The sequence below is a fragment of the Eptatretus burgeri genome, chromosome 18 (genome assembly GCF_056783735.1).
Source record: "Eptatretus burgeri isolate ZD-2024b chromosome 18, Ebu_testis_v1, whole genome shotgun sequence".
Lineage (NCBI taxonomy): Eukaryota > Metazoa > Chordata > Myxini > Myxiniformes > Myxinidae > Eptatretus > Eptatretus burgeri.
The window spans coordinates 37238501-37255792 of record NC_140978.1 but is presented as its reverse complement, the minus strand read 5'-3'; the positions used below and the strand labels follow the sequence as shown (position 1 = coordinate 37255792).

Genomic DNA, 17292 nt, shown 5'->3' with positions numbered 1-17292 from the left:
TTACCTTCGCAAACTTCGTTTGACGAAGGTATTGTATTGACCCCTGTGTATTTATTTATTGGTAAATATGTGTGCGGACAACATTGCGCAAAAACTGCTGGACCGATTTACATGAAATTTTCAGAGATGATGTGCAGTTACTCAAGGACGCCAGGCAAAGCTTTTGGGAGCGATTGGATCAAAGGTCAAGGTCAAGGTCACAAAAAGGTCAAAATCGTTTTTTTGCGATTAAAGTGTCAATTTTGTTCCGATTTACATCAAATTAAGTCCAAAATGTTCAGTATTCAAATCCCGATCCACTGATATAGCATATGGTATAGTGTTTGCAACCCTAGTTAGTCTGTGGAAGTCAAAGGTCAAGGGGGTCACCAAAATGGAGTTTTTGATTGGGAAGCGTTGTGGACAACATTACACAAAAACCACTTCGCAGATTGTCATGAAATTTTGTAGATGTGTTTGGCATCACGAGAGGACAAATCGATTAGATTTTGGGAGCGATCGGATCAAAGGTTAAGGTCAAGGTCACAAAAAGGTCAAAATGGTTTTTTCGCGATTAAATTGTCAATTTTGTTTTGATTTACAGCAAATTAACTCCAAAATGTTCAAAATTAAATTCCCCATCCTTTAATATGACACATGGTATAGTACTTTTGTCACCCAAGGCAGCGGTTGCGGGTCAAAGGTCAAGGGGGTCACACAAATTCACATTAATATCGGAAAGCGTTGTGGACAACCTAACGCAAAATAACAAAACGTAGAGAGGCTTTAATTGTTTTGGATTTGTTTGGCATCATGAAAGGACAAATCCATTAGATTTTGGGAGTGATCGGATCAAAGGTCAAGGTCACAAAAAGGTCAACATCGTTTTTTCATGATGAAAACGGTTAATATGTTTCCGATTTACATCAAATTAACTCCAAATTGTTCAGTGTTCAATTCCCCATCTTCTGAAATGACAAGGTATAGTACTATTGTCACCCGAGGTAGCGGTTGTGGGTCAAAGGTCATGGGGGTCACGAAATGCATATTTGTATTGAGATGCGCTGTGGACAACTTAATACAAAGGTAACTAGTGGCTGCGGTGAAGGTATGCGCTCTACGAGTGCCCGTTCTAGTTGTACATTGTGGTTATATAGCTCAGATAATTATCCACATCCTTTTGGAAAAAACCCCCAAAAACGGGGGATATTGTAATCGGGTCTGTCTGTCTGTCTGTCTGTCTCTCCGTCATGCTGTCTTTTAAACAATTGTGCCCAAATTCACCAAACTTATTTATGATCAATACATGTCATTAAGGTGCAAGAGCGGTATCATTTTGCCCCCCTCCCCCCCCCCGTTGTGGGGGTCAAAATGTCAAATGCCAAAAAATACAAACACTGGCACATCTTTAAACATTGTTAATGAAATTTTGTACTATTGTACATGCAATCAGCATTGGTGAATGCATGAAATATGTAACTATTTTTTGGATTTGACACTCGGTTCATGCCCCAAGTGGTGGGGGTCACAGGGGTTGAAATGAGGGGAAAAGTTTAAACTCATAGTTTGGTGACCTGATGTTGCAATGAGCAACAAACTGAAGCCATGTTTTTCTTTATTTTACTGTTTAATAAAAAGGAAGGAATTGATTCACATTCTGGATAGGGGATATGAACATAATACACAGAAAACAAGAAAAAGAGCAAAAAGAGCATAAATATCAATAAAACATTCTACATGAGTAGTTGCTCCTCAGGTGAAAATTTTGTCTCAATCCGATATGCGGTTGCGGAGGAAAATGCAAGTTCTGTGCAGACAAATAAACAGGCAGACAGACAGATTGACAGAAAGAGACAAACAAATTGAAATATAAATCCTCTTCAAATTTCAACTGAATCAGATGAAAATTGAGGATTTAAGAAATACCACCAAAGATGTTGACCTTTTGACCCTTTGATAGGGAATCACCTTAAGATTATGCATATCAAATCTTATCCAGTTCCATCAACTGATAACTACTCGGTATCCATTTGAATGAAAAGTACCGAAAATGTGGTTTGAAATCGGAAATCCCCAAAGTTCGAGGGGGTGCTGTGTGTGAACAAAGATCTAATCGAAAATCTAGCTTGATCGTTTGTGCACAATGTATTCCAGACGATTAGTGTGAATTTTCATGACCATCCGACCATGACCCTAGGAGGAGTAGCATTTGGCGCGAAGGCACCTCCAGCTCTCGCATGTTATCGATTTTTGCACTAATTGACCTTTGACCCCTGATCTAAGCGAAATCGGTCAATATGTCCTGAGGCAAAGTTGTAAGTACTCATTGAGTACCATGAACCTGCAAAGTTTCATTCGTATCGATGCACTCACCAGGTCGCTAGGGGGCCTTCAATTTTCGCACATACCCTAATTGTAGGGGGTGCTGCGGGTAAAGTATTCCATATATCACAAAAACCGGAATATATTTGATAGAGCATCACCTGTAGATCATTCGTGCCAAATTTCATAACCCGACGTGGGATAGTGCCTTTCGGAATTGATTTCGCGTGAACGGTACCGATTTTGAAGGTTTTTCGGTTGTTGCTGGGGAACCAAAGCGTTCCGAGCAACCATCACAATTTCCAAAGCACTCGGTCATAAGATGTACCTACCACCCGAGTTTGGTAAAAATCGGCCGACGTTTACTACCAATTATGCTGATGACAAACGACCAAACATCCAAACAAACAGATAGAATTACTGACAATAAGGGTCACCTATTTCGGCGACCCAAAAGACAGACAAAATTGACCGACCAATATACTTGAAAAATCTTTGACTTTGCAAGTAACCAACAAACAAACGAACCCAAATTAAATGCAATACCTTCTCCTTTGGCGAGCATAATCAGGACATACAGTGGCAAAGAAAGTGTACAACCCCTTTCAAAATTTTCACCTTTTGTTTTTTTTTTATATATTTGGCACCACTAGCCCTGGAACCAACGTTCTTCGTGTTTTATTTTTTTATTAATTTTTTTATTGTTTTTTTTAAGATCGAAGCTCATAGAAGAGTCTCAGTTCATTGCGTTCTGTAAAACGGTGACCAACATTTAATGTGTGCTCGATGTCACAAGAGAAGAATCCTGTACAATACTCGCACCAGTTTCTTAAAGGGGAACGCAAACGCAAATTTTTTTTTTTCCCCTTCTGAAAATCATTGAGAGGGCGTGTGGGGTGGTTGTGGGGTGATTGTTGATGGGAGATTGTTTGGGGCGGAGGGGTGGAGGGGCAGTGTAGGTATTGTGGGGGTGATGATTGATGGTTATTGCTATTTCTTCTGCTTAATCATGGGTATGGCATCCTCTCTCAATCGTGGTGGATAACCACACGATCTCACCATCTCCATTGTTTCATAACAGTGCTCCGTAAGACGTTCCGAGTACAAAAGCAAACATTTGGTTGGTCTGAAACACCCTTGGGTATTTCTGGGAAACTTAGGGTCTTTCGGCCATTGTTGTCAGATGAAACCATCTCTGATTGTATTAATACTACACAAGCACCAAGGAATCCATCGACTTGGCATATTTGTGGATAATCGAAAATTATTCGCTGTTTGAGTTGAATCGTACGTCTTGGCACTTGGTGCGTGCGTCTGGCTGACGAGCCAGCAACGTGAAGCTATCCTCTGAGGGATTGCGCCTGAGCGCCTTGAAGGCAGAATCCCTCCTTGAGGCTTGGGCATGGCGATATTGACGTGCTTGGGGGGGGGGGGGGGGACGGGGACGGTGCTGTCATGCTCTGAATGACTCAAAAACGACCTGGTTATGGCAGGTAACCCGTACACAGTACAGATATGACAGTCGACTTACTGACATGATGTCATGGCTTATCTGAAGAATAAGATTTTGACTCTTCATCACAAAATTAACGACTTTATAATCCAGAAATTGGGAAAAAAAAAGCACATCGTATCTATTTTTACGGTGTCGAGGTGGTCTGAGCATTTGGGGTCCCATTCAATAATGTACATTTTACCTCTCTTAATACGTACATGATTGCCTGGTGTTGGCTTAGCAGTTAAGGTGGCTGGCTTGGGACCTTAGAGTCCTGAATTCAATCCCCATGTCCACCGTTGAATTAATACCAGGTGGGGTTAACACAGCCTGTCATCGTTCTGAGGTCGGTGAAATGAGTACCAGTATACTGGGGTAATATCCCTTCTGGGTAACTTGCGTCGGAGTGGCGACCCGTCCACGACTGCACTCCTTGCCAATGAAACTGCAGCCCGAAACACCTTTATGGCGTAAAAGGAATGGTATTATTATCATTATTATTATTATTAATATGTACATGAACTGTATTTGATTACTTGTGCTTGCCTGGCATGCCACTCACTCAGCGATTCATTCCTGAGGAACCTGGCTTCATTATACGATCCGTCATTCTTCCAGGCTAACATGGAACTGATGCGTAAACTTGTGAGAAACGGTTGTGATGTGCATCCTGGAGCCAACTTCATTCAGCAACGTAGCAACAACAGCAAGCGCTTCCTCAAGGTACTACTGTAGGTATAATATAGCCATGCCATTTACATTCTTGTCCTCCATTAGAACACTTGTTCTTACATAATGTTGCAATGATGTCACAATCGCTTCACCAGCACAGACAGGTCGGTGGTCTCTCTGGATTCTTCCACTTCCTTTCTGGTCTTGCACCCTCTGCTCTTTCCATGCTTTGTCCCCTCCAGGTTTCTACAGGGCACACACCCTCAACTCCCTTCTGGTGAAACAACCGAAATGCAAGGTCACTGCTCACCTCCATCCATTTGTTACCTCCCCCCCCCCCCCCTCTGTATGTGTAACAAAGTTCCCCATTCTCTTCAATCACACTCTTCCCTCAGTTCTTCAAAACAGCTATTCATAACCATCTCAGATCGTCTCCAATCTAAAGGCATGATCTTCTCCCCTGGTAACCACCCCAATCCCACAATCCCTCCTCCTTCCAAATTTCCGGTTTTCCCTCCTGAGAGTTTCTTTCTGCATTCATTTTGTCCACCCTATGCATCCTCTCCTACCCCCCCCCCCATTTGTCCCCACAACCATTGTTTGTTCACCTCTCCCTGTCTTGGCTTTTGGCTCTGCTGTTGGTATTTCCTCCCTCTCTCTGCTGTTCTTTTAGTCCTATTGTGTGCTGATCCGTTCAGTGTACCAGCATTATCTCTTCCATGAGCCTCGACAATGTATACACCATGTATACTTTTTTTTTCTCTCAAAAAGTTGTGGACAGATTCCCATGAAACTTGGTGGGTAGGTTGGGTATGTGACGAGGACAAACTGATTCAATTTTGGCGAAGATCAAGGTCTGGATCAGGAGTGTGAGTGTGTACGTGTACGTGTATGTGTATATGTATGAGTTGGGTGTGTGACAAGAACAAGCCAATTAGATTTTGGTTAAGGTCTGGATCCACATTCAAAAAGTAAACCATTCGGCCTGGATTTTCAATGGTATGTGCTCTACCGAGTGCTGTTTCAGTTTGTTTGTGTCCATTTGTTTTTCTTTGCCTGTTCCTCTTTTATTCATCTGTAAACCTCTTCCCTCCTGTCCTTTTGCTCTTCAATGAGCTTAGACATGTTTATATAAAAAGCTGACTCTCGGTTATGATCTGCTTCCCCCCCCCCCAATCAAAAGCAAAGTCATATAATTTATCATTGCAACTGAAATAGACGGAACCATTCTCTGCATCTCTGAAATTCTGTCGTCTGATCATTAGTATGGTTTCTGTCAAAGTCGTTTAACCTTAGTCGTGCTGATGCTTTTATTTCAACAATAGATGAACACCCTTAATATTGTTGCGGTTCTGCAAAGCCGCATTCCTCCGAGGCAATGGCACACAACATGCAGCGATCCCAAGGCAGTTATTTCAATAGTATGTGTTTAGTTGGTCCTTTCCACATGCCTCATGGGTAAATGCGAAAGATGCGTTGCGTTGGACTTTTAGTTATGTCTTCAATCTTCAACCCCTACTTTATCTCTCACATGAACCATGCAAGCAAGCATGCACACAGACAAGAAAAGGAAGCAAGCAAAGCACCGTGAAGCTCATTTGCATCTGCGCGCCACTTCACATTCAAAACTGCGCGCCAATTTCCAACTGCCGTCTCACCTCAGACCTTTGTTCTGCTCACCACGATGTTGCAACGCTCACCACAAGCACTCCACAAGTCTCCTAAAAATCCCCACAACAACTTGCGTTCAAGTCTTCACTCCAAACGCAGCGGTTACGAGCATTCCCTCCCTCTTCACTGGAGACGCCACCATAAAGAGCATCCCGTTCCTCTTCGCTGCAACACGACATTTACAATAGCCTCTCGCAATGCTACAACGTGCTCTCACCTCTCTACAACTGCCACCTATTCTTTGAACGCTCACCACAGCCTCGAAGGGTGCTGAGGGAACGAGAGTCGGGTTGTTTCGGGGCATAACTTGAAGCGCAAGCACGTGCTGGAGTTTGTTCAATGGCGTTCCGGTCATGCTGGGATTTCCCTACATGACCACATTTGAATGGAGGACAGCGCATGTTCGGGGCTGGAAAATGCTTCCAAAAACTCTCGCCTCATGTTATTCTCGGAGCACCGATGAATGGGGCCATTTTCAGTTTTGGGGCCTGGCGGGGCATGGCTTTGACACGGGAAGACCGCTACGCCAATAGGGAGGCATGAAATCACCAACAGCCCATCTTGAACCGACTCTTAGCCCCTCCCTCGCTCGGTGCTCATAAATGGAGCAAATTCAGCTCAGATTTGAGTCAGACTGCGGAGAACTTCAGAGGAAGCAGACATTGGGATACTGTGGCAGATTTCAGACCTCACCTGATAAGGAGACATTGGCAGATGGCGCAGGAGGGCCAGCTTCAACCACTCCGTTAGGGTCTCTCTCTCTCTCTCTCTCTCTCTCTCTCTCTCTCTCTCTCTCCCTCTCTCTCTCTCTCTCTCTCTCTCTCTCTCTCTCTCTCTCTCTCTCTCTCTCTCTCTCTCTCTCTCTCTCTCTCTCTCTCTCTCTCTCTCTCTAACATCTCTCTCTCTAACATCTCTCTCTCTAACATCTCTCTCTCTAACATCTCTCTCTCTAACATCTCTCTCTCTAACATCTCTCTCTCTAACATCTCTCTCTCTAACATCTCTCTCTCTAACATCTCTCTCTCTAACATCTCTCTCTCTAACATCTCTCTCTCTAACATCTCTCTCTCTAACATCTCTCTCTCTAACATCTCTCTCTCTAACATCTCTCTCTCTAACATCTCTCTCTCTCTCTAACATCTCTCTCTCTCTCTAACATCTCTCTCTCTCTCTAACATCTCTCTCTCTCTCTAACATCTCTCTCTCTCTCTAACATCTCTCTCTCTCTCTAACATCTCTCTCTCTCTCTAACATCTCTCTCTCTCTCTAACATCTCTCTCTCTCTCTAACCTCTCTCTCTCTCTCTCACATCTCTCTCTCTCTCTAACATCTCTCTCTCTCTCTAACATCTCTCTCTCTCTCTAACATCTCTCTCTCTCTCTAACATCTCTCTCTCTCTCTAACATCTCTCTCTCTCTCTAACATCTCTCTCTCTCTCTAACATCTCTCTCTCTCTCTAACATCTCTCTCTAACATCTCTCTCTAACATCTCTCTCTCTCTCTCTCTCTCTAACATCTCTCTCTAACATCTCTCTCTAACATCTCTCTCTAACATCTCTCTCTCTCTCTCTCTCTAACATCTCTCTCTCTCTCTCTCTCTAACATCTCTCTCTCTCTCTCTCTCTCTAACATCTCTCTCTCTCTCTCTCTCTCTCTAACATCTCTCTCTCTCTCTCTCTCTCTAACATCTCTCTCTCTCTCTCTCTCTAACATCTCTCTCTCTCTCTCTCTAACATCTCTCTCTCTCTCTCTCTCTAACATCTCTCTCTCTCTCTCTCTCTAACATCTCTCTCTCTCTCTCTAACATCTCTCTCTCTCTCTCTAACATCTCTCTCTCTCTCTCTAACATCTCTCTCTCTCTCTCTAACATCTCTCTCTCTCTCTCTCTCTCTCTCTCTCTCTCTCTCTCTCTCTCTAACATCTCTCTCTAACATCTCTCTCGTCTACTGTGGATGCACAAGAGCAATCGGCGTGGCTATTTTCCATTCTTGGAAAATTCATTTCCTGACCAACCATTCTTTTCAGAGTGAACCTTACCGACTCGTACCTCACACCTTCCTTTTACACCACGCTGCATGACATGCTGCACTACACTCATACCTCTCACTCCCACACCATAGACACCTTCACATTTTTTTCCTTCTTCCTCCTTCCGAAGCATTTTGGTTGTGCAGGTCCGCTGACCACACCATGTATTATATTAAGAGGCCGCTAATCATCAACTGCCTCTTATATCTCTGGTTTTCTTCGGTGTGTGCATGTGCGTGTGAGAGATGGTGCCTGTCATAGCATAAGTTAAGAGTGTATACGTTCATTCGGGGTAAATCTGCACTGTCTTCATCTTTTGTGATTATTGCATTTCTTTTTCCACACCCACAAATTCCTTGCTTTACCCTGCTGCACATTTGCCAATAAATCCCATACTGTGCCACATAACTTTCCTCACTTTGTTAAAATAGATGTGCCTATTATAAATGTACCCAGCTCGTTTTTGTCTTTTCTTCCATTGGTCTAGCATGGTCTGCACCTTAGCATTGCCGGTCGTTATCCCCCAAAATTTGCTTATTAGCCAATGCGTACTTGGCAGCTCCGCTCGGCTGCACCTGATACGATAAGTAATGCAAGTACGCATCGAGGGCGCAATTCCCTGATAAGGCGACCATGTGTTCCTCATTTAACGGTTGTCAGAGGACACTGGGTCATGTGGTGAAGTTATTGGCGTTCACAGTCGATTAGTGACCCACCGCGACACAAAGTTATTCGTGTGTGATGGCCTGCGATTCCCAGTGAGTCTGGGGAGGAACCAGGGACAGCCCTCCCTCATATTGTTACGAATCTGGAAGCCATTTGCACACAGACTGACAGCAGTCCCTAAGCTTAGTTATAATTCATCCCCAATGTCTAATGGGAATTTCGTGTGTGCGCTGAGTTATTTTATAGTCAGGTTTTATACATCTCCAACAACACCACCGTCCCTCACTCAACCCGGTCACCATTGCCCACGTGTTTTTGGCTGAATGCGTGGGCGTAGCCTCCATTGCCTCAGATTGAGGCTACACCCCGAGGAAGGGGCATAGAGCGTTTCCTCCAGCCAATGAGCGAAGGGTGAGCATCGCACGCGCGATGGCCAATGGGAGCCAGCGTGCCGAAAGCTACTACGGAGCCTCTTCGGGGGGCGGGCCTCCGAGATGCCTCGACACACCCCACGAGAAGCCTCGTCCAATCAGGAGGCTGACCACCTCATGGGCGGCCCCGCCCAGCCAGATGGGATGTTCGCCCCTCCAATCCGGAGGCCAGTCCCTGAGAGCAGTTCCCTCGACCCGCGGGGGAGGGGAAGGACAAGAGTGTGGCGAGCCGTTGAGGAAAAAGAGAAGAAGCCTCATCTTGCCTGCTGGTGTTCTCATCTACCCGTGGGTGCTCGTCTCGTCTGATCCGTTCCCTTGCTGGCTGGCGTCCGTTGCATCGTTCCTGGTCCCTGGTGCTTGGTGCTGTGTTGTTGGTGGTGGGTCCGAGTCCCACCACCGGACAAGCTCGACCAGACCGTACGAGGCGGACAGGTGCAAGAATCGGCCCCTGCCCTCAGCTCGCCTTTCCCTCCCGAGCTGAAGGGCCAAGATGAAGGCCGCGCCCACCATTTCTTTGTGCGTGCGTGCGTGCACGTGGCCAGTCTGTTAAGTAGAACTGTTAAGTGTTTCTCGCTCATTGTACATTGCCTGCATTTCTTTTATTCGGATAACTCTGCTCTTTGTGTGCTCCCCTCCTCGATTATTGTTTATAAATAAACCCCCGTGTTAAATGTTCCAGCTCGTTTTCTGTGCTTTCTCCCATTGACCCAGCACTGTGCGTATTGAGAAATAGTAAGGCCGTTGGTGCCGTAAGTTGTCATTGGGACCGACACGGCTCTGGTAACTCCGCTCGGTTACGCCGGATCCGAGTCGGTACCTGCAAGTCGGTTCAGACAGAGTCGGCCGAGGGTGTGACTTCCCCGGTAATTTGATGATGTGGGTACTTAGGTATATTGAAATTTGGCTATTGACCCTACCCCACGCAGTCAGAGAATTGGCTATCACGGTGCTTTAAGTGGCCCATCGACTCCGGAGTTATCCGGAGTGACGACCTTTTAATTCCGGGTGTTCGGTGGGAGACGGCTCTACTGCTCCACCTTGTGGTCGTTTATCGCCACCGAACCCTGGCCCACAACAGTATTCCCCCCCCCCCCCCGACTCCGGGGCCATGACAATATCGATCGAGAGATCGGCATCATATCATCTCTCTGGTCACTGGACATCTACCGATCGGTTCAAGTAAGACGACTCAGAGATCAAAACATCTGTCTTGAGCCTTCATGCTGGGCAGATGTACTTGGTGGTCTTTTGATGCTCTACTTTTTGATTACCATCTTGAACTTGAGACATGCAAGTACATGAGTGAAGAAATGTGGGGAAGTTCAGACAGAGGCAAAATCTTTTCACCTGAAGAACAATCATTCCTAGAACAAAAGATGTCTCCTGATTCTGTCTCTCAGATGTCTGACTTAAAAATCTTTTTTTTTTTAAATCTTAAATCTATTTGAGTTGATGGCGCTGTTAACGTTTTCCTGAAGTTTTATGGATTTGTAGGAGTCATTGATTGTGTGGTGGTGATCTGTGTTGTAGTACGGAAACCGTGAGAAGATTGCTCAAGAACTGAGGTTTGGTGATGTGGTCGAGCGCCACTTGATGGATGACGATGTCGTCCTCTTCAATCGACAACCATCACTGCACAAGCTTTCGATCATGGCGCATCTTGCTCGTGTCAAGCCGCACCGCACGTTCCGCTTTAATGAGTGTGTGTGTACTCCTTACAACGCTGACTTCGATGGTGACGAGATGAACCTCCACCTGCCACAGACTGAAGAGGCAAAAGCTGAGGCCTTGGTGCTTATGGGTACAAAAGCAAACATGGTGACTCCACGTAATGGAGAACCATTAATTGCAGCTATTCAAGACTTCTTGACCGCTGCGTACCTTCTCACCCATAAAGTTAGTTTGAAATGCGATTGCCATTGCTCAGCTACTTGTAATTTATTTTGTTTAATTTTTGTCACGTCTCACTTTCTCCTGTTGCTTCGCCAGGATACTTTTCTAGACAGATCACGGGCCTGCCAGCTGATTGCAGCCATTCTTGCAGGACAGGATGTGGCAATGCGTTTGGAATTGCCTCCACCCGCCATCCTGTGCCCAGTCTGCTTGTGGACCGGAAAGCAAATCTTCAGCCTCCTATTACGGCCCAGTCAATCATGTCCCATCATGCCCAATCTCCGCACGAAGGTAGGATTACACCAAAGTGCTGTTCCATAATCGGTGCTTTAACATTTTTGTTGTGATTTTTGCCTGTTTATTGTGTCAACAATAAACCAGTGTGCATCACTCTGGATTTTGGGAGTTTAACTGGGAGGTGGGTAGGCACTGGAAGAATGTGTACATCCTTGTCCTGGAGGAGCTGGGCAGACTACAGGGTTGAGAGGGGGAGAGGGAGTGGGAGCAGAGGAGGTTAAAAAAAAAACCCAGAGCCTTCCGACCTGGCTCTGATTTTACCCTGAGCTTCGACCTCATCATGGGAGAAGCCAATAATATCAAGAGTGTTATATTCCACAGAATCAAGGAGAGACAGATGTGATGTTGGAGCACCAGTCCAGAAAGGAGAGCAGTACTCCATTGAGATATGGACAGATACCAACTCTGCTTATAATTTATTGGGGAATTCCATGAAACAACCCCAGCTTTGCTCTTTCATCAGCCCAGAATAATTAATTGCTGATGTTGAGGCATAGAAGGCCTGATGAAAGAGAGTGAACCTCTTCCAGTGGCTGATCGATGGAAATAGATGGTTGGGTTTATTTAACGATCCTGCTGGAGTAACTGAGGTTTGGCAGGAATGGAACACATTTATTAGTTATCAAACCAGCATCTAATCAATTCCATATCAACAGAGTGTCAGAGCTGCTGTTTGCCAGACATGGGCATGGAGTACTGTATGATGAGATGCGATGCGGAGTCGGATGCAACGAAGGAAGGGACTTTTCTGGAGCACTGGACAGTTCCTTTATATAGATGAGGAGCAATGCTGTGTTTAAGATGCTGCAATAGGGGCACTGCAGCCTCAAATTGGAAAGGAGAGGGTTCTATTGATGGCAGCATGTTGACTGCATGAGTGGAGGAAATCAAATCCAGGAATTACAGCAAACTTGTATGCCACATGCAGTGATCGTGATAAGCAGAGCAGGACGTCAGATTGTGTTGAATATATGATGTTGGGCAGGGGTGGGTGGGGGGGGGGTAGAGGAGAGGAGAACCTGGAGGGGTTTACCCCTTTGAGCCTGCACTTGCTGCAATCCAGGTTTATTTTTTGGATCACAAGTTTAGCCAAACAGACAGACATCGGGACCAGGATGTGGTGGAGATTGATTGAAAGCATGAAGAAAAATATCACCGTATGAACACTGAGAAATGAGGCGCAGGTTTGTGAGCAAATCAAAAAGGAAATGGAAAAGAAGGGAAGAAACTTTGAGCGAATGCATTTGGAGTGGATCGGAAAGAGATGAAACTTAAAAAAAAAAAGTTTTGTCTTTTGTAAGAAGGTATAAGAATAGTTTTGAGTATGAAAAGAGAGGATGAGTTAAAAAAAAAAAAGGAGGTTGAGGGGAGGGGGGGTAAGCAGGGGGTTATTAAAAAACATTTTCTTTTTCGAGTTGACAAAGGAGGAAGGATATTAAACATGAGCTTAAAGACAGGAAGCAGTGGAGAAGGAAGGGAGAACTTGCAAGGTTGAAGACTCATGAGTACGTGACAAAACCAAGGCCGAGGCAGACTCGGAATCATTACAACATGACCAAGTAAGCACAGACACGAAGACACAAACAATCACAACATGATTATAATAGTGCAGGGAACAAAAAAAGGAAAGAGTCTGACAAGATCTGTTGTGGCAAACTTGGTCTTGAGAAAGGTCTTCACGGAGCTGAGATAATCACACAGACTTGCGAAGAAACTGCAGCTGGAAGGACAACATATCATTTTGTAGCCCTTGAAAATCTCACCCACAACCCTTCACGACAACTCACACCTGGACATCTCTGAAGGATTTTGTGGTTAGATTATACAGACAATATCAAGTTGCTGTCTTGTGTCTGGTATTCCTGCACTTTCTGGCAGTGTCACCAGCAGGATTCCCACAGGGTCTAAGCAGATCCTGTGGGAATCCTGCAGGTGAGTACGGGCAAGAAGAATGATGTGTCAGTTTGTCGAGTATTTGCACTCGTGACCAAGGAGAACACTTTGGGTTTCGTGTCCTGCTGTTTGTCCACCCAGCAAGTCTGATACTTTTGCCATTAAACTGTGAATATCCCCAGGAATGTTGTTTTAAAATAGACAATATAATTTCCTCTTTTTTTTTAATCACAATTGTTGTCCAAAAGTGTATTGTATCTATTGTTCAAAACCATTGCTTCCCTACAAGGCTAAAGGCTTAATCACCAAAGCGAAATGATAATTGCATTCAACAATGCTTTTTTTTCATCTATTTGATTAATTTTTTTTTCTTTCTTTCTTTTCCTTTCCTTTTCTCATATGTTGCTGTTTTCCAAACCCTCTCCTCCTCATACTTAGTTGATACCATTATTTTGACACAACGTGATGAATGCAAGCAAATTAGAGGTGATACGCGACATTAAATCCTCCAACTTTGCCTCGTCCTATACTGCAGGGGAAACAATACAGTGGCGGTGAAGACCTTTGTCCCAATGATTCATTTGTGGTCCTGCACAATGGTGAGTTGTTAGCTGGCTCACTTGACAAGGCGACACTTGGCTCGGGCTCAAAGAACAGCATCTTCTACGTGCTGCTGCAAGACTGGGGGCAGACCGCTGCGACCGACGCCATGTCGCGCCTCGCCCGCATCTCCCCAGCATACCTTTCTCACAGGGGGTTCTCTATCGGAATTGGGGACGTGACACCAGGTGATAGGATTGAAGGTGTGATCCTTTATTGCTCTCTCTTTCGGAGTGACATCTTTCTCCAATTTTTGCGTTCTGCCATTGGCGTGCAGGACCTGGACTGTTGTGTGCTAAGCATGAACTGCTCTCCGCGGGCTACAAAAAGTGTGACGAGTACATATCTGCACTCAAAGCTGGGAAACTGCAACAACAGCCCGGTTGCTCTGCCGAGGAAACCTTGGAGGCAGTCATACTCAAGGTATTCCAATTTCAAATTTTTTGTCAATTTCAAAAAACATTTATTTCCATATTTACAAATATAAATACAGTACAATAAAAATATACAAAGAAATACTTCCAGAACTTCAACTCGGCAGAATACAATGAAAAATAGGAATTTAGAGAGATAGAGGTCGAGGTCGAGTGAAACTTGAACCTGAATCATATTGAGAGAGTTTATTTGTGGTAGTTTCTAATAGGTAAGAAGTATGATGTAGTTTTGTTCACTGCAATGCATTCTTAACTTGCATTGAATGTCTATAAACTGTACAGAGTGTGTTTCCTGTTTCCTTTCACCATACAGATGTGAAGGATTTAAAATGTGTGAATTTTTTTTTTTTAAAGCTCAAATCAACATTCCAGTCATGATTTGTCTGCGTACTCACGTGCAGTGTTGATAAATATTAGGGATGAGCAATGCTCGTCAAGTATGGGTTGATGTGCCTTCACAAGTTTTATTTATTTTCCGTTACTTTCTCTAATACTAACTAATAGTTTTGGGTAATTTTCTTGGATATGCTGAACCACCGTGGTCCGGTACAACTCGTCCATCTTCAAGCCATGTTCGAGCTCCTGTGTGCTCGGTCATGACCTGATAGTTAAAATCAGGCTCTTACCTCATGCTCCTCCATTCTTGGCACCAGCTCTAATTTACATTGGAAGAGTCATTCTTTAACTGAGATTACGAATATCAACTTAATTTTTTATGTTCATTCTGCAAGAATAAACCATTAGATTTGCAACGGTATCTTTCATTTACTCACCTTCATTTTTGTTGGATGGATATTGAAATTCTGATTAAAGTGGTAAGAATTATTGATTAATTAATTTTTATCAGCCTCGATTGATATTTTGTTCACGCCGTGCCTCTGAGTTTAGTTTTGTGCCGTCTTTCTCGTATCTTCCAGGAACTCTCGGTCATAAGAGATCATGCAGGAAAGGCGTGCCTTCGAGAACTCCATAAGAGTAACAGCCCAATGGTGATGGCACTGTGTGGTTCCAAAGGCTCCTTCATCAACATCTCACAGATGATCGCCTGTGTAGGGCAGCAGGCCATCAGTGGCTCACGCATCCCAGATGGCTTTGAGGACCGTTCTCTTCCCCATTTTCCTCGTTCTTCCAAACTGCCTGCTGCAAAGGGCTTTGTAGCCAACAGCTTCTACTCTGGTCTCACACCCACGGAGTTCTTTTTCCACACGATGGGCGGTCGTGAAGGTCTGGTAGACACTGCAGTGAAAACTGCTGAAACCGGCTACATGCAACGTCGGTTGGTGAAGGTGAGCACCATGATTTCTTTCATACTTCTTCCTGTCGCCTTCACTCATTTAATCTTATGGATGGGTTAATCCCCCCCCCCCCCCAGAAGGGCTGTATTTATAAGGACTTGTGATACCCCCTCCCATCATGGGAATCATTCATTTCAGGGGAAATGGGATTGTTTCCAGACAATCAGAGGTCAGATGGTTAACAAAAAGAGGGAAGCAAGGTTTGCAGGGTAAATTTGGGGTTTTTCTTTTTGAGTAGAGGGGGTGGAAAGGAGAGAAATGGAAGAACTGTGCCTGGTAACATGATTGGTAAAGGCAGGTAGGAAAATGTAATTTCAGGAAGGGAAAAGTAGGGGTGGGGTGGGGTGGGGTTGGGGGGGGAGGAAAATTAATAATTAGGTGGAATATTTGATATTGTGAGCAGCATGATATAGTTGTAGTGAGACGATTTAATGAGGAGGGAAAGTAAGGCCACATATGCCACATTCACATTTCATTCCAGAAAAATGCTGCCATTTTCCCACCAAATTGCTGTCATTACTTTGATGTTAATGACAGCTAAAACCAGTGCAGGCATTGCACGCATGCCATTACACTGCACTAGGCAATGCCGGTATTTCAATGCCAGCATTTTTGGTGTAAAAATGGCTTAAGTGAGATGTTTGTTATATTGTACACTGAATTGTGACTTTGACGATGAACTCGAGGGTGATTTGCATGCACAGCTGCGAACAATCATATTGAGCTGGCCTCATTTCCAAAACGATCACCCTTGGGTGTATACAAACGATGAACATGTTCAGTGAAGTTTTAAAATACCATTTTGAACTCTGACTTTCTAAACAATTACTTGCGAACACGTTGTGGTGACTGATTATCCAATTTCTGTCTTGCAGTCCCTCGAGGATCTGTGCTTGGCATATGACCTCACTGTCCGCTCAGCCACAGCCGATGTGGTTCAGTTCATATATGGAGGTGATGGTCTCGATCCAGCCTGCATGGAAGGTCGTGATCGACCACTGGAACCAGTACGTGTGTTGGCAAGCGTGTTTGCAAATCACCCCTGTGGGGATGAAATCGCGCTCAGCGCCATACAGCTCGAAGCCGAGGCAGAAAGGTTGTTGCGAGGTGAAGGTCCATGTGCGGTTTGTGGGAAGGCATTCGTTGAAGAGCTGGCCGAGTTTCTACGTCAATTGGCCATGAGAGTGAAACGTGTGCGCCATATCTACGGTGTCAATGACAACGGCAGTACAGAGCCCATGGTGAGCTACGCAGACGTGTACCCTCTTTGTTTGTTTTGACACTTTTCCTTGGCTGATGAACCATTGAGCTATGTTTTGACATCTTTGGATTTTTGTTCCTCGAATCCAGCCCAGTAATGGTTTCCTTCCTTTAGATATTGTACCACCTGGAACGCATCACACCCTCCCAATTAGAGATCTTTTTTTCCACTTGTTGTGACAAGTACCTGCGGGCACGCATTGAGCCAGGCTCTGCAGTGGGTGCAGTATGTGCGCAGAGCATTGGAGAGCCTGGCACGCAGATGACTCTGAAAACGTTCCATTTTGCGGGTGTGGCATCGATGAACATCACGCTGGGTGTGCCTCGTATTAAGGAGATCATCAATGCTTCACGAA

The 17292-nt window shown here is 44.7% G+C and overlaps 1 protein-coding gene across 6 annotated transcripts in view; it reads left to right on the top strand.

Moving 5' to 3' along the window:
• The window catches only part of POLR3A (RNA polymerase III subunit A), a 67890-nt gene that overhangs the window by 21373 nt on the left and 29225 nt on the right, over positions 1–17292 (top strand). For all 6 annotated transcript variants that reach the window (XM_085863833.1, XM_085863836.1, XM_085863838.1 and 3 more), the window contains exons 8-15: positions 4415–4519; positions 10795–11160; positions 11254–11448; positions 13883–14135; positions 14225–14370; positions 15299–15667; positions 16552–16917; positions 17052–17292. The exon at positions 17052–17292 is cut by the window's right edge and continues 71 nt beyond it. In XM_085863833.1, coding sequence (XP_085719959.1) covers positions 4415–4519; positions 10795–11160; positions 11254–11448; positions 13883–14135; positions 14225–14370; positions 15299–15667; positions 16552–16917; positions 17052–17292 — 2041 coding nt within the window. The remainder of the gene's footprint in view (positions 1–4414; positions 4520–10794; positions 11161–11253; positions 11449–13882; positions 14136–14224; positions 14371–15298; positions 15668–16551; positions 16918–17051) is intronic.